Source organism: Petaurus breviceps, unplaced genomic scaffold (assembly GCF_028583685.1).
Source record: "Petaurus breviceps papuanus isolate PSGF00001 unplaced genomic scaffold, PetGlider_PUasm1.0 90825, whole genome shotgun sequence".
NCBI lineage: Eukaryota > Metazoa > Chordata > Mammalia > Diprotodontia > Petauridae > Petaurus > Petaurus breviceps.
Window position 1 is genome coordinate 11,778,786 of NW_027187353.1, and position 16,746 is coordinate 11,795,531.

Here is a 16,746-nt window from a genome sequence, read left to right on the forward strand (position 1 = left end):
ACGTCAAATTTCAGGAAAAGCCATTAGGCAAGGTTAGATGGATCATGGTGTTTTTAAAGCTGTAAGCTTAGAAAAGTAGGTCAGAAATAGACTGAGAAGAATTTTAGTTGCTAGGCTAAGGAATTTACATTTATCCTAGATTGACAATGAAAATTTTAGAGCAGAGGAGCAGCAAAGTGAGATCAACGTCCTTGGGTGACCTGTCTAAATTGGGCCTCATGCCAACCTTTCTATAGGCTTATTTTCCCTTCCATCTTTATATTCTAAATGTACATTACTAGAGGCAGCCACGTTCTCTGCAAATTAAAAAAAAATCTGTCATTCAGTAGCCAATCTAATGAGTTATTAGGTGCTTACTGGGGCCTTGCTCAAAGCCCAGCACTTGTTTACTATGGGTAGTTTTCAATAACACAAATATAAAATATGACTACATCTTAACAGAAAGGAAACAACTAGTAACAGATAGGGGAATCATTTCATAATTAGGAACAGACAGACCATACACTTAAGGTCAAAGGTAAAAATGTAAAGTATCTGAAGAAGAGAAAACAACACTGCACGTAGTTATAGTAATTCAAACTCTGAATGCTCAAACAAGCTATTAATAGTGAAAAATTGGAAATGGATAAAGGAAAAGATACTGGCAAGGATGTTTACTGCCTCCTGTAGAACTCTGTAAAGCAACTGATGGGATACAAACCATAAGAGTCCAGGAGTCACTTTAACCACTAATCAGTCAACCAGAGAGAAACACATTTAGAATATAAACTTCTTTTTAAATGTTATCGAGAAAGAAAGTATAAGATTATAACTGGTACCTTCTCACAAAATATTGGACAAAGGTGAAAAGGAAAATTATTCTGCGGAAAGCCTGGCAGGAGGCCCAATTTAGCCAGGTCACCCAAGGACATTTATCTGATTTTTACCACTCTCTGCTCTGTGAAAATAATGGAGTCATATTATGAGAGACTATCTCTCTCTAAAAATAGTCACCTGAACCAAATCCCTCCAAATACATTATGATTAAATGAGGAAAGTCAGCTTTTTGACAGCTTTAATAATGGTAAATATTAGTGAAGGGCAGAAGTATGAATGAGATCTTTAAAAAGACATTGTTTAGGGCAGCTAGGTGGTGCAGTGAATAGAGCACTGGCTCTGGAGTCAGGGGGACCTGAGTTCAAATCCAGCCTCAGACACCGAATACTTCCTAGCTGCATGACCTTGGGCAAGTCACTTAATCCCAAGTGCCCTGCCTTCCCCCTTCCAAAAAGACAAAAAAGACACTGTTATAAACTATAAGGTTTCATTTTAAAATATCACTAAAATATCTAGATGATGGTAGAGAGAAATGGAATACAAACTGTTTCTTTAATTTTAAACTACCTTCCACTAAAAATGACTCTCGGTTGCTTAGTAAGTAGCATGAAAAACTAAACTTTTTAGTTTTAAAATTTGAATAGAAATATAGTGCCTTTGCTCGTGAGACAAAGACTCTTTTCACCATGCACTGGTAAGCTTGTCTATAAAAAGGTGCAATGAGTAATATTGCAAATATGCATGTTTCAATAAATTAGAGCAATGACTGCTATTCCCAAGCAGACAGAATTATCTCTCCACATGTTTCCAGGCACTTGGAAACTTAGGCTCTCAATGTTACATACTTAAGAAACTTGATTTATAAAAAATATTAATTATTAAAACAGAAAATGTGGCATATGAGCTTTTCTAATGACTTGCACAACAATTCTCTTGTGTTTTGATGCTTCCTTTAGATATATCTTTTTCTGATATAATTACAACAATTTGATCTTTTAAAACTCATTTTACTAAAAATTCAGGTACATATATCTACTACACAAAGCAGGGTATACCCCATAACTAGGTGGTAGTTAATCTAAAAGACAAAACGTTATCTTCTTTAATTAAATGTTACCATATTATCTAGGAACTTACTCTAGAGGTGACTTTTAAAGTTCATGAGGGTCCTCTAAAGAGAATACATAAAAGAAATAATCTCTACATTGTTACTGAGTCACTTTAAGCTATTAATCCAGCCTGAGTTCATGATGGTCATTCAAAGAGGCTTAACTGATGGACCAGAAATTGCAGCTGGCACAAAAGCATTTCCAGAGGGCTCTAGAGTCCTGGACTTCTCCAGGAGACTGAGATAGTTCATCAATAGATATTATCTATTTTAGGTGCTTGATATTTTATTCTTACAAATAAGTCTACTAAATCAGATAGAAAAAAATATTTTAAAAGAATATTTCTCTACTTTGGTGCTGTTGGATTCATAAATTTATTTAATCTCAGAGTTAAAAGAGAATTAAACAGGAAAAGATTATTTAATCCAATCCCTTCATATATCTTAACAAGAAACTGATCCAAAGAGATATAAGTGACTATCCCAAGGTCAAAGGCAAGCCACATCTCCTGACTCCTAGACCAGTATTCTTCCAGGACACCTGCTGCCTGCCTCACTTCTGCTACATATTTCTTTAGACATTTCAGTGTCAGAAGAACATAGTATTTTATATATACACACATATATATATACATATATATATATTCGTATAAAACCTGTAAACACATCTCTTCCAAGTGAATTCTCATTTAGTCATTTTTATATGCTTTTGAATAGTTATATCTTCCATATCAAGAGAGCTATCACTATTCCTCAGCTAAATAACACGACGTAAATCTTATTGACCAAAATTCACTATAGTTCACTAGCCACTTCCATAACAATGTACTATATTACAGGGAAACTTAGATCATTTGGAACCTGGATTCTAAAAGGGACTCCACTAGACTTTATCATTTGTTGGCTCCCTGGGTTAAAAGGCATGAGACCAAAGTCATTAATCAACCAATTAATTAGTAAGAATTTAAATGCCTACTGTGTTCCAGACCTGTTGCTAGACAATGGGAACACAAATCCAAAGAGTAAAAACATTTTTACTTGCAAGGAGCTAATATTCTATTCTAATGGGAGCTGACAAGTACATGTATAAGTATATATAGTATAAACGTTAAGTAGTTCAGTATCAGGTGGTGTGGAAAGAGGGACACTAGCAGTTGGGATCATGACATGTCTGATAAGGAAGATGATACTTGAGTTGTATCTTAAAGCAAGAGGGAGGCAGGGGTAATGAGTAAGGGCATTCCAGGCATATGTGATGGCCAGTATGAAGGCACAGAGATGAGAGCTGGCTAGTCTGGCTGAATGGCGACTTGGGAGATGGGGGAGAGGCTCTTCACTGAAGCTAGAAAATAGACTGGAGCCCAATTGTCTAGCATTTTAAAAGCAAAACAGAGGAGTTAAGAGTAGCATCCCCTGGTGGACTAATAGTTTTGTTCCAGAGTCCACAGACTACACTTCTAAGTTTGGTGAACCATCTTACAAATGTGTTAAAAAGGAGGACAGGTAAGAAAGACATGGTGAATAGATATTCTGGGCCAGTATTAGCTAAGGCCAGTCTAGTATTTCAAGCCTGGGAGTGGAACATGAAACATTCAGCCATTCAGTCAGCAAGCCATTGTCCCCAAGGTGCTTACATTCTAATAAAGAAGACAACAAATATGTACATATAAACATATTGTTTTTGACTTTCTTTGTATCCAACAGCAGCACCTAGCACAATGACTATCATACAGTCAGTGTTTAATAAATGCTTGTTGACCTGATGACCTAACGTACACAGTACATGAAAGGTAATCTTAGAAGGGAAAACTCATGGGCTAACAGGGAAAGCTTTCTTTCAGAAGGTAGTGTTTGAACTGAGTCTTGAAGGAAGCCAAGAGATGGAAGTAAGAGAGAGAATTCCAAGCATGGGGGACCACCAGGCTGGACCAAAAGTCTGGAGATTGGAGACTGAGTGTTGTGTGGGAGAAACAACAAAAATACTGTAACATATATACATACAAACAGCTACACACACAAATACACACTATAGTGTAAATGATACAGAGTCAAGTTTAAGAAGACTGGAAAGATAGGAAGGGGACAAGTTATGAAGAGCTTGTTAAATGTTAAAGGATTTTACATATATGATCATGGAGTAATAGGGAGTGGCTGGAATTTAATGACTGTGGAGGTGACACTGTCAGACAGTTAGGAGTGCACTGGGTAGAATGCTGTGCATGGCTGCCCCCCCCCCCAGCTGTGTGACCTTAGACAAGTCACTTAAGTTCTGCCTGGCTTAAGTTTCCTCACCTGTAAAATGTAAAGCATATAGCTTTACAAATATGCATCTACTGTGTGAGAGCATAGCACCTTGCACACAGTAGGTTTGCTATGTAAAGGATAGTTGTTGCTATATCTAACCTTAAGTAAAATCACTTTGCAAGCTGTGAGAAAGATGGTCTAGAATATGTTGAAACATCAGGTAGGCAGACCAATTAAACAGTTATTTTAAGTGTCTAGATAAGAGGTGATAAAGGGAGTGGTGGTATGAGTAGAGAGAAAGGGATAATTTAAAAGACGTAAATAAAGAAACAATACAATTTGGCAACTGGCTGGATACACAGGGTAAGAGAGACCTAGGAGTTAAATATGACACCAAACTTGTGTATCCTGGATGGTTAAGAGGGTGGTGGCACCCTGGATAGTAGGAGGTAAGTTCAGAAAAGCCAAGGTCTAGAGAGAAAGATAATGACTTCTGTTTTAGACATGTTAAGTTTGAGAAATGTAGTTAAAAAATGTCCAACAGGCAGTTGGTGATGTGGGATAGATACAGAGATCTAGAAATCATAGACCTAAAACAGATCTTCTGACTCCAAGACAAATCAATCTTCTTAAAACTCACACTGCCTCTAGAACATTAGGATTCTTTTAAAGGTTATACATATATTTCAAGAGAAAATACAATACATAAGTTTTACAAATATATCAACACACTAGAATGTGAGCCCATTTTGGGAGATGCAAGAGGTAATTTAATTGAGGCTGTTGGGAAAAAAAGGTAGTGTGATTGGGACTATGAAGAACTGGGAGGAGGAACCAAGATGGCAGAGTACCAGGAAGTATAGCTGAACTTGCCCCCACAATTCCTTCACAAAAGATCTCAAAAATGTACCCGATCTAGTCCTGACTAGAAATCCAAGAAAAAGTCAAAGTGAATCATTTTATTCTACCCTGGGGAGAAATAGCAAGACAGACAGAGCAGTCTTTGGACACCAGGGATAGGGACTGGCCAGAAACAGTCATGTGGAGCCTTCAGGACAGGGACTGAAAGTAGGCTGAGGCTATGTATCAAGGCAAAGAAGGGGCTCCAGAATCTTACAGAGGGGTCTGATATAGTCTGATATAGGAAAAGGAGCAAATTTGGCATCTGTCTCTTACTACCCAGTTCCAGGTTACAGAAACAGGACAGGCTGTAGGGGAAACTTATGCCTACAGATGGCATTTCAAAATGAGAAGCAGTCCTAGGGATGAGGCAAAATAAATATTAAGAGATCCAGCTCTCTATACACTACAACATGATGTCTCTCTACAAATATTATCATCTTCATTAAATTACATTCTATTAAAGGAGCATCAATATGGTGTAGTTGACAGAAGGAAGCCCTGGAACCAGAAAGACCTGTTTTCATGTCCCTAATGGCTACATGATTGATCTTGGGACTCTCACCTAATGTCTCAGGTCTTGGACACTTCTCTTAGACTGTATCACAAAGAAGGTGCATTGGGGTTTTTCCCCATCCATGATACTAATGAAATAACATATCCAGCCCCTGTCCCTCCTATGTGGCTAGGCACTGAGGCTAAAAATATAAAATGAAGCATCCCCTATCTTAAAGGAGCATATTACATAGAACTTGGAGAATATAACTCATATGTAGAAAAGTAATTACAAAGTAATTTCAGGGCGGGAATGGGCTGACAGCACTAACAAAGATAAATGAATGTCTGGGAACTGATGATATCAAGGAAGACAGTGAAGGAAAAAAGGGGAAGGCCCAGGAGAAAGGAACATACTTGAAGGTTACAGTACATGGATAATGACCAGGAAAGGAGACTGAAAGGATTGGTCAACTAGGCAGGAAGAGAACCAGGTCACAAAAACAGAAAAGAAAAACAGAAAAGAGAAAGCAGAGTATCTGAAAGGAAGCGGTGGTCTTCAGTGTCAAAAGCTACAGAGAAGTCAAGAAGGCTAAGAAGTGAGATTGGATTAAGGAATTGAGAGACTATTGGAAACCTGGGCAGAGTGGTTAGGCAGAAGTCAGAATGCCAGGTACCAAAAGAGGAGGGGGAGGTGAGACAAGGAAGAAAACAGGTTTAATGCACTTCAAACATATGGAAATAGGGCTGATTATCTTGAGGACATCATCACCGGCAGAAAATCTCCCTTCCAGTTGGACTCTGTTTAGGAGTCCTCTGGGATAATGGCAGATGACCTTTGAGTAGAATGCCTTTCTCTTGTGTTATGCCTTCTTTGCGTGATTATAAGGTCAACCAAAATTAGCTGCTGTTCAATATTTCAAGGAATCTTGTTTAACAAACATTTGTGGGAGCGTTTTGTTGGAGAGGTTTTAGAGCAACATTTTATGCTATAAAATCAAAAGCATTTCAATAACTGACATACAATAAGCATACTAGAATCTGGACCCCACAGAACATGTCTAGCCCCTTTCCACATAGCTGTCTTCAAATACTTGAATCAAGTCTGGGCAGAGATGATGATTAAATCTACTTGACTACATCTTTCTAGTCACACAAGTGACTGTAAGGTACAGAGAATTTGAGATCCTTTGTTTAGAACAAAGAACTAGGAGTAATAGTTGGAAGTTGCTAGGGGGCAGATTTTGTTTTTTTATAAAGAAAAACTTCACAATCTGTCCAAAATAGTATACATTTCTTCTTGATGTTGCACGTTCTCCTTCGCTAGAAATCTTCACAGGGAAGGTGGATGATTATTTGTTAGATTCTACAGAGGAATCCCAACCAGATACAGGTTAACCTGGATGTATGTGTGGGGTCCTTCTAGCCTGACTTTAAAATTCATAATCTGATCATGTAGCTGTTTCTTTCCAGTCAGAACAGTAGAATTTACATATGCTTTTTGGGAACAATGGATTTTTTGTGGTCTTAAATTAATATTCTCTTTTCCATAGTGGGGAGGGGCTACAACTTCACATATTTCCCTTTTAATTGAGATTGTTCCTTCAAATTCAGTGTTCTACTGTATAAAAGGGTAAATAACACAGAAATAGCATTTTGGAAATAATCAGAGTTTGCCAAAAAAAATTCTTCTAGAAAAACAGAAATGAACCTAATTATTTCTTTGTCATTGAAGAAACCAGGGTCAATCCCTTTTTAAACCCTTTCTTTCCTGGTTTTGATTATAGTGATCACAGATTTAGAACCTGTACAGACTTTAGAGACTGAACTAAATGTCCTCTGAAATCCCTTCCTACTTGAAGATTCTTATATAAATAAGAAAGAACTTAACTGTATTTAGTGCTGTTAAAAATCAGAATGCTCTGCCTCATTAAGTAAAGAAATCCTCATCCCTGGAGAAGTCCTTGAGAAGTTGGATTACCATATGTCAAGACTGTTGTAGAAGTGGCTTGTTTATCTAAAGGATAATTGGACTAGACGTCATCTAAAATTCCTTCTAAGATTCTGAGATCTCTGGGATCCAGTCTCAGTATAAAATGATATGACTCTACTACTTAGAAAATTATTGTTTCTGATACTCTACCAAAACTGTTGCATATCCAGTTTGCTGGCTTTAAAGAGTAAATATAAAATGTATATTGGGGGTTTTATGTTCTTTGGAGGAAAAAACACTGAAAACACATACTGCAAAAGAAAATCTATCACAAGACCACAAAAAGAATTACAGAGAAATGATTATACAGTACCTTAGAAATGTGACTTGAACAACTCATGGAATGCCTCAAAGTCTTCTCATTCTGCACGAAAAACAGATAGATATTAGGGGGACCTTATTGTGGTAATACAGGAAACAAGCATAGACTTATCAAATATGTTTTAAAAGTAATTTATGCAACTATTTATTACCTCACTCTTCAAGCCTGCCTTCAACTGAACAATTAAAAAAACTTTCATAATAAATATGCATAGTCCTGCAAAACAAATTCTCATATTAACCAGGTCTAAAGCTATACATCTTATTCTGCATTTTAAGTCCAACATCTTCATAACATATGATACAGTCTAAGGAGGTAAGTAGTATGTTTTACCTTTAGTCCTTTGTACTTCTGATTTATCATTGCACTGATCAGAATTCTAAAGTCTTTCAAAGTTCATCAAATCATTTTGAGAAAAATGCACCAAAATGTTTTTGTATTCATTCCACAATCATTCACTGATTACCTTCCTGCTATGTTGAAAGTACAGAGAACTAGCATAATTTGGGGGATACTAAGCGGTTCCCATGGCACTTTCTTAAGGACTGGGTGGGAGAGAAAAATGGCACGGTCAAGACCAGAGGTAGGGAACCTGTGGTCTCTAGGCCACATATAGCCCTCTGAGTCCACAAGTATGGCCCTTTAACTGAATCCAAATTTCACAGAACAAATCCAAAGGATTGTGAAGTTTGTGAGTCAGTTAAAGTTTGGATTTGGTCAAAAAACTGCACTCGAGGACCTAGGGGGCCACATGTGACCTCAAGGCCGCAGGTTCCCCACCCCTAGCCCAGGCCATCACTAAGTTTAGTGAGGAGATACAACATACTTATAAAAATACTCTGAATGTATTTAAATACTTAAGTATAAAAAAAGTATTATGTGAAATCAATTAAAGTTTATTTACAATATGTGAACTGAAGGTGAATCAAAAAATGCTTCTTAGGATTCAGAGTTGGAAAGACTTTAGAGAGGTCTAGTCTAATCTTTCACCCCTACCATTTTACGGATGAAGAAACTGAAAGTCAGTGAGAATGAGTGAAGATATAAAAGTTTTGAGGCATGGAACAAGAGAGATGAGGGAACCCACAACAGATAGCTTTAATTTTTCTAGCAAGCAGAAGGACGAGAAAGCTGTGACGAGATGAAGGCAGAAGGAGGATCCTGAGGAATCAATAAGGAACAAGAAACATGCAACTAACTCCTCTGAGCCCAGTGTGGCAAGGTGCAAGAGGGAAGGACCAACATCACTGAAAAAGGCAGCTAGAGATGCAGTGTCTTCTGAACAAAGCCAGGACAGGAAACAGAGATTAAAGAAAGAAAAGGCACAAAGAAGAGAGAAGAGATTAGAGAGGAAGGAAGAAGACTGGGAAAGTGTGCTATTACAGAAGGCAAAGTAGGAAGGAACACAGGGGTAGGGGGGTGCAATGTGGTCAATTAGTGTTAAATACTGTAGGCAGGTGAAGGTCAATGAGGACAGAGACAAGAGATTCAGGATCACCAGTGGCTTCTGAAGGAACAGCTCCTACAGCATGGTAGAGATGCCAGCCAGACTTCAAAGGTCTGAAGAACTTATGGTTTTTATTACACAGATCATAACTAGGAGGTGGCGGAACTGTGGTTAACACTTTTTTTTACACCTCTGTCCAGCATAATATTTGTTCTGTTGTACTGCAGCCCATCACTAAACAGTATTTACTGAGGGCTCTCACAGACAAGGCACCATGTCTTGCATTTTACAGAGCACAGCACTGTGCTTTTTCTTAGGACCACTAATAATCTATGTCTTAAATCTCGCATGTATGAGAGAAATATCATAGCTGGCTGGCAACAAGGACAAGTCACAATGAACAGAACTCTTCAGTACCCACATGGCTAAGTGATTTATCTATGTTCTAGGTACAAAATGGTCTCCCTCCTTGAAGGAGGTTCTAAGGGGGGAGGGAGAAGGGCTGAGGAATGTCTCTTCATTCTCTCCATCCAAATTACCAGAGAGAAATGTAATGTTCCTTTAAAAAACAAACCAAAACAAAACCTTTGTAATGAAACCAAGGACAAAAACATATCTAAAGAAGAAGAGAGGAATCTTGGCCTGTGTGTCAGGAAGCTAGAAGATAGAAGAATGTGACAAGTGAAAAAAGAGAATAATCCTTATAGTGAAGCAACAGATAGGATGTTCTTCCTGAAAAGGAAGAAGGTAAAACCTTTAAAAATTAGTTTCGTATTCTCCAAGGAGTGAAGCTGCTGATCTAAAGGTACTGTCAGGTGAGGAGAAATTATTCAGTAGGGGTAAGAAAGAGAGGGGACAAGTAGTGGTCTTTAGTGATTTTGCTGACAGGTACTAATACCGAGCATAATATCTGTCAGCTTAGTAACAAAAGAAAATCTGTCATTTTTCCATGGCATGTATCCAGGACATGACTGGGAAACTCCTGAGACTTGTCCAGACAACTACTACCCACTTCTAGTGATTCAGATGGTCAAAAATGACATGGCCAGAAGGAATCTAGAAAGCACTACTAAATATTAAGAAGTACTGAGCACAGGAGGTGTTTTTTTCTTTGTTTTTTTAAATCACTGCTGCCAAACAAAAGCAAGGGCTTCCTAAGAGAAAGGCAGATTTGTGTATTGCCTCTTAAGAAGATATTATCTGAGAACAGAATGTGGACAGGGACAAAGTTTGCCTAACAAGGGCTAGTAAGAATGAAATGGTCTGGAGTCTCAGACTTAGAACTAAAAGGAACCTTAGACATCATCCGGTCCAAGCAGAAAAGGAAACATGCCCGTGAAGGTTATTGCTTTGATGTACAATATGATCAAACTGGGACCTGAAGCCAGAACTAGGCATCTTTTCATAGCACCAGAGGAATCAAAACAACTTTTGAAATGAAAGCTGAGGGAGAGGGCAGGGGAGAGAAAACTGCCCATGGATATTAAGGGTAACACATCAACTGCTTTCTAGCCACACCTCCCCTGCCTGGTACTTGTCAAATTGATTTTTTGAACCCAAATATATGACTACATTTATCACTATTAAATGTCATTTTATTCATAAGTTTTACCAACATTCTCGCCTGTTAAATCATCTTTTTCCCTCCTGTCATATTATTTGTTTGGTATCTCTTAAGGTTTTACGTCATCTGCAGCTTTGATAAGCTTGACTTCTATGCCTCCATTCAAGTTACTGATAAAAATGTTACACAGTACAAGGCTAACCCCAGATGCCTGGGCCCTGAACCTCCTCCTGGAAGTTTCCTTAGGAGTGAGGTCTGGTCATTGAACTACTTCTTAGTCTACCTAAGACATAGGATCCACTTGTCCACAAGGAGAGCAGGATGATCTGCTACATGTACAGGATTTTCTAATCCTAACAGTCTAATAGCCCTGCCAAAGAGGAAGCGTAGTGAGTCCAGCATGACCTCTACATGATGCCTCCTCCCTTTTCTGGAAGTTGGCTAATTGTGCCTTACATAATAAATTCGAGAATTGTTTTGGTCAGGAATCAAGGAGACCTATCACTGGCTTGTTATTACCTGTAGACTCTTTCTTTTTAAAAAAAATCAGGACTTTTGTGCTTCTGCCAGGCCCTGCAGCGTGCTAGAACAGCACTAGATACCAAACCAATGCTAAGGAGTCAGGAGAGGGGCAGTAGCACTAGAGATAGCAGCAAAAGCCTCAGGAATAGGATGGCACTTGCGAGGATTAGCAAGAAGGCCAGCTGGCTGGACCAGAGAGTGCATAAAGAGCAGTAATGTACAAGAAAGTTGGAATGATAGGTTGGACCCAGGGTAGGAAAAGCTTTAAATAGTAATATGAAGATCCTACAGCCACTTTAGTACCAACTTAGCCATTCTGACTGTCAGGGTCCCACAATATCTGGTACAGGCACCTTGTTCTCCTTCCAGATAATAAGAAAGAGCTATGAATTCCAACATACTCCACTATTAACACCATGTTATGATTTCTCAGACCTTTGGTACAAAAGGCCTCCTTACAATCCACTGTAGGAGGCTTTCCCCCAGGGACATCAACAAAGACAGAGAAGGCAAGTCAAACTGGTAACCAGACTCCTCACAGTGGTGACAATCCCCTGTCACAGAGTTTCGTCTTACTCTCCCTCCTTCCAACATACACATGGGACAAGAAGGACAGTAAAAAATACAGCACAAAGAAAACAATATTAAATGATGTTTACCAAGTGGTATAGAAGCTAAGATCTTTTAAGAGATGCTATGCAAGTTGCAAAAAAAAAAAGATTCTAAATAGTAGCACAATAATAGTAGGAGATTTCAACATTCCTCTTCAACACTTGAATAAAGGCAAAAAATAAAGGGAGGGAAGGACTGAGGGAACAAAAATTTATTAAGAACCTACTATGTGCTGGGCCCTCTGCTGTGCTTTATATTATCTCATTTGATCCTCACAACAATCTTCTGAGGTAGGCGTCATTGTTAACTCCATTTTACAGTTGAGGAAACTGAGGCAGACAAAAGTTAAGTTACTTGCTTAGGGCCATACAACTACTAAGTGTCTGAGACTGGATTTTAACTCAGGTCTTCTTGATTCCAGGTCCAATGCTCTATCCACTATGCAACCCAGCTGGCTCCTTATCATCTTCAGCAGCAAATATATAATCCTCTAGTGTTCGAAGCCCTTTATAACTTACTCCCCCCACCCCTACCTTTCCATTCTTCTTACATCACGTATTCTGCTCCAGGAACAGCGGCGTCCATGCTCTTCCTTCTCCTGATCAGCCATATTCACTGCCTGTGTCCCCATGCCTGGAACATTTCCTCCTCATCTCTGCCTCCTGGCTTCCTTCAGGCCCCAGCTAAATGCCACCTTCTACAGGAAGCCTTTCCTGATCCCCTTGATTCTAGTACCTTCTGTCTCTTGATTATTTCCCATTTATTCTGTATACAGCCTACTCGTACATTTTTGTCTCCTCCGTTAAGCTGTGAGCTCCTGGAGGGCAGCAACTGTCTTTTGCCTTTCTTTGCACCCCTAGTGCTAAGCTCTGGGCCTAACACATACAGGCACTTAACAAATACTTACTGAGTGCCTTACTCGGTGTTTATGTACTTCAAGGACCATCAGAAAGAAGATCATCCTCTGGCTATGACAGAATCATAGATATAAAAGCTAGAAAGGACCTTCAAAACCAGCTAGATCAACATTTTCATTTTAGATATGTGGTTAGGTAACTTATCAAAGGTCATGCATTCATAAAAGCCAAGAGATGTTCTGCCACACTGCTGGGACCTCCCCTTATGTGGGTATAAGGAGCTGTGCACAAGTTGTTAGATAAACTAGTTTGGACTGAGTCTAGATTTCTAAAAGGGACTATTAAATAATACAAATTTCTAGCAATTCTATAAAACCATTACAAAATCTGACTAAATGTTAAGAGCACAAAGAACTCATAAAAAGATTACAAAAGCATATATAATAACAACAATAATTAGCAGCATTTATATAGGGTGTCAGGCACTGGGACATGCACTTAGTAACTTGACCAAGGTCCCAGAGCTAGTAAGTAGCTGAGGCTGGATTTCAACTTGGGTCTTTTTGATTTTGGGGCCAGAACTCTATCCATTATGCCTCCTAGCTGCCTAATAAACAAATAATTTATATAGTATAAGATTAAAATTAGTAATGAATAAAGAAAATAAGAACAAAAGATACAAATGGAAACTAAGTAATGGCATTGATCCTGAATAATGAATACATCAAAGACTAAAACACAAAACCCACAAATAATGATGTTAAAGATATTGATAACAATGAAACAATACACTAAAATTTTCTGGATGCAACTAAAGTGGTCCTCAGTGGAAAAATCTATATCTCTGAAAAATTAACAAAACAGAAAAAAGGATCAATTAACTGAGTGCCTAATTTAGAGGACTAGAAAATTAACAAGTTAGATACTCTAAAAGAAGTACAAAGGATTAGCTTGTAATTTTAAAGAGAATAGAGAAACTGAATAACAAAAAGACTATAGAACTGATAAAATTAAGAGCCTTTATAAAACACCGACAAAAATAAAGAAAAAGAGGAAAATCAAGTTATAAAATGAAAAATGAACAAGGTACATTTATGACAGAGAATTATCAGAATTGCTTGCTAAAGAAAATTATATGCCGTCAAAACATAATTCAAAGGAAACTGAAGAATATCTATGGAAAAACTTGCTATATTTGACAAAAAATTATAAGTGAAAATTGCCCAAATATATTAAAACTGGAAGGCACACAGAAAAATAAAAAGAATCCACTACTTCTTTCTTGAAAGAAACCCCCAAATGAAAACTCAGAGGACCGGCAGAGCCAAAATTCTGAGCTCTCATGTAAAGAAAAACAAAACAAAACAAAACCTGCAAGTATAGAAAGAAGTTAAATACCAAGAAACTATAGTCAATATCACACAAAACCCAGAAGTTTCTAATACAAACAAGGAGTTTGGTATACCGCATTCCATAAAGCAAAAGACATAAATCTACGTACAACCAAGAATAATTTACCGTGCAAAGCTAAGCATAATCCTAAAGGGGGAAAATGGACCTAGTGGAAGAGGATGTCCAGGAATTCCTGAAGAAAAGAACTGTGAAATGAAAAATAGAGAACAAAAGGGGAGAGAAAAGGGAAAGAAGCAGCATTTTAAACAAGCACTACACTAAGTGTACATTTTATCTCATATGATCTTCACAACAACCCTGGGAGACAGGTGTTATTATTATTCCCACTTTACAGTGGAGGAAACTGAGGCAGACAGGTGAAATGAGTGCCTAGCATCACAGAGATATTATCTGAGGCTGGATCCAAGCTTCAGGCTCAGCTCTGTATGCGTACAGTGTAACATCCCCTCATGTAGCAGTTTGCCTGGCACATAGTAGGCACTTAATAAATGCTTGCTCACGGACTGACCCAGCTGCTTAGAAAAAGAAAGAAACCCAGAAAATTAAATTCATGTGTGTAAGTGGAAGGGGCTTTAAGATGATAAACAGCTAACTTTCTAATGGAGGGAGAAGGAACAAGTGTGTCTTCAGAAACACAGAGTCTTTAAAAAGTACTGACAAGGAAAAAGTGCTCTAATTTACTATTAATAAGAAATAATACAAATTAAGGCAACTTGGAGATTTCACTTCATCCCCATTAGACTGACAAAAGAGGAAAACGTCATGCTGGAAAAGCAATGGGAAAATAGGCACACTGATGCACTGTCAGCAGAACTGTGAACTGGTCCAGCCCTTCTGGAAAGCATTTTGGAAAGTCACTAGACTTTGAGCCAGCAAGAGTAGTACTGGGTCAATACACCAAAAGACATGAAAGAGGAAAAGGGCATATACGTACAAAAGTACTTATAGCAGCTTTTTCTGGAGCGGCAAAAAAACTGTAAACTAAGGGGTTGTCTACAAGTTGGGGAATGGCTGAACAAATGATAGCATAAAAACTGAATGGAACTATATTGTGAGAAATGATGAAGGGAATGTTTTCAGAGAAGCTCTGAATGGCCTTTGAAAGCCTTCAGAACTCTGATTAATGCAACAATCAAACAAGAGGCCAAAGGACAGATGATGAAGAACACTATCCATCACAAAAAGGTGAAGAACAAAATATACAGGATGGCAGACATTTCTGGACATAGGCAAAGCAGAAATTTGTTTTGTTTGACTTAAGGACATTTTCCATAAGGGTGTTTTTTTTTAACTGGGGGGAGGGAAGGAAAGGGGTATGAAAGGAAGAGGACTTGGAGGGTGAGCTGGTTCTGTTCTGAGGGTTTTAAAAGAAGAATGAGAAGGGAGTATAAAAAAAGAAACCATTATTGTAGAAAGGAGGAAGAAGGGGGTGGAAATTGCTATTTCTCATAATTGGGATGCATGAAAAGAACAGACAAAAACTTGGAGAAGGGTTGGGGCAGATTGGAAATACATGAACCTCACTCATCTGAAACAGACAAAAGAAAGGTTGAACACACACAATTTCATGTAAAAATACATCAAATTCAACAGGAAAATTAGCAGAGATAGGGAGGAATGATGGAGGTTAAAACTGGGAAGGCGATATTTGCAATCAAAACAAACTTCCTGATTCTGAAGAAGATATTAAAAAATGTGAGAAAAGAAACCAACTAGGAAGTTCTGCCAATTGATGGGAGAATGGTTGAAAAAATGGTGGTAAATGGATGTAATTATATTAATGCACTGCAAGAAATGATGAAAGAGATGTTTTCTAAGAATCCTGAGTAATATAAACTGATAAAGTCAAGTGAGCAGACAGGAGAACAATTTATATGAGGAAAATAAGTTTATAAAGAAAAATATATCTGTAATACCTAATAACTCTGATCATGCAATAGCCTCTTTCTAAAGGACTTATGAAATATGTCACCCACTTCCTGAGAGTAATCAACTCAAGGAGCAGAAAGAGAAACACTTGAAGACATATAGAATCCGTGGATTAATTTGGTTTGACTATATGCCTATTTGTTACCTCTTTGGGGTTTTTTTTGGAAAAAGATGATATAAGGTATCTCAATGCCAAAAAAAACGTGAAAAAGAGATTGAAGAGAAAAACTATCTGAATGTTATGATTAAAAAAAAAAGGAATAAAGAAAAGCCTAGACATCATATTTCAAAAATCAGAAAAGAAAACTGCCCAAATCTCTTAGAACCAAAGAGCAAAGTGAAAATAGAAAGAATCCTCTGGTTATCTCCTAAAAGGAACCCCAAATGAAAACTCCAGAAACATTACAGCCAAAATCCTACATTTCCAGGTCAAAGAAAAAAATATTACAAGCAGTCAGAAAGAAGTCGAGTGCCAAGGAACCACTGTCAGGAATCATACAAGATTTAACAGCCAACACTCTGAA

The 16,746-nt window shown here is 37.9% G+C and overlaps 1 protein-coding gene across 2 annotated transcripts in view; it reads right to left on the minus strand.

Moving 5' to 3' along the window:
* MARCHF8 (membrane associated ring-CH-type finger 8) overlaps positions 1–16,746 on the minus strand; it is a 109,773-nt gene that overhangs the window by 24,671 nt on the left and 68,356 nt on the right. For both annotated transcript variants that reach the window (XM_069071324.1, XM_069071323.1), the window contains exon 3: positions 7,870–7,920. In XM_069071324.1, coding sequence (XP_068927425.1) covers positions 7,870–7,920 — 51 coding nt within the window. The remainder of the gene's footprint in view (positions 1–7,869; positions 7,921–16,746) is intronic.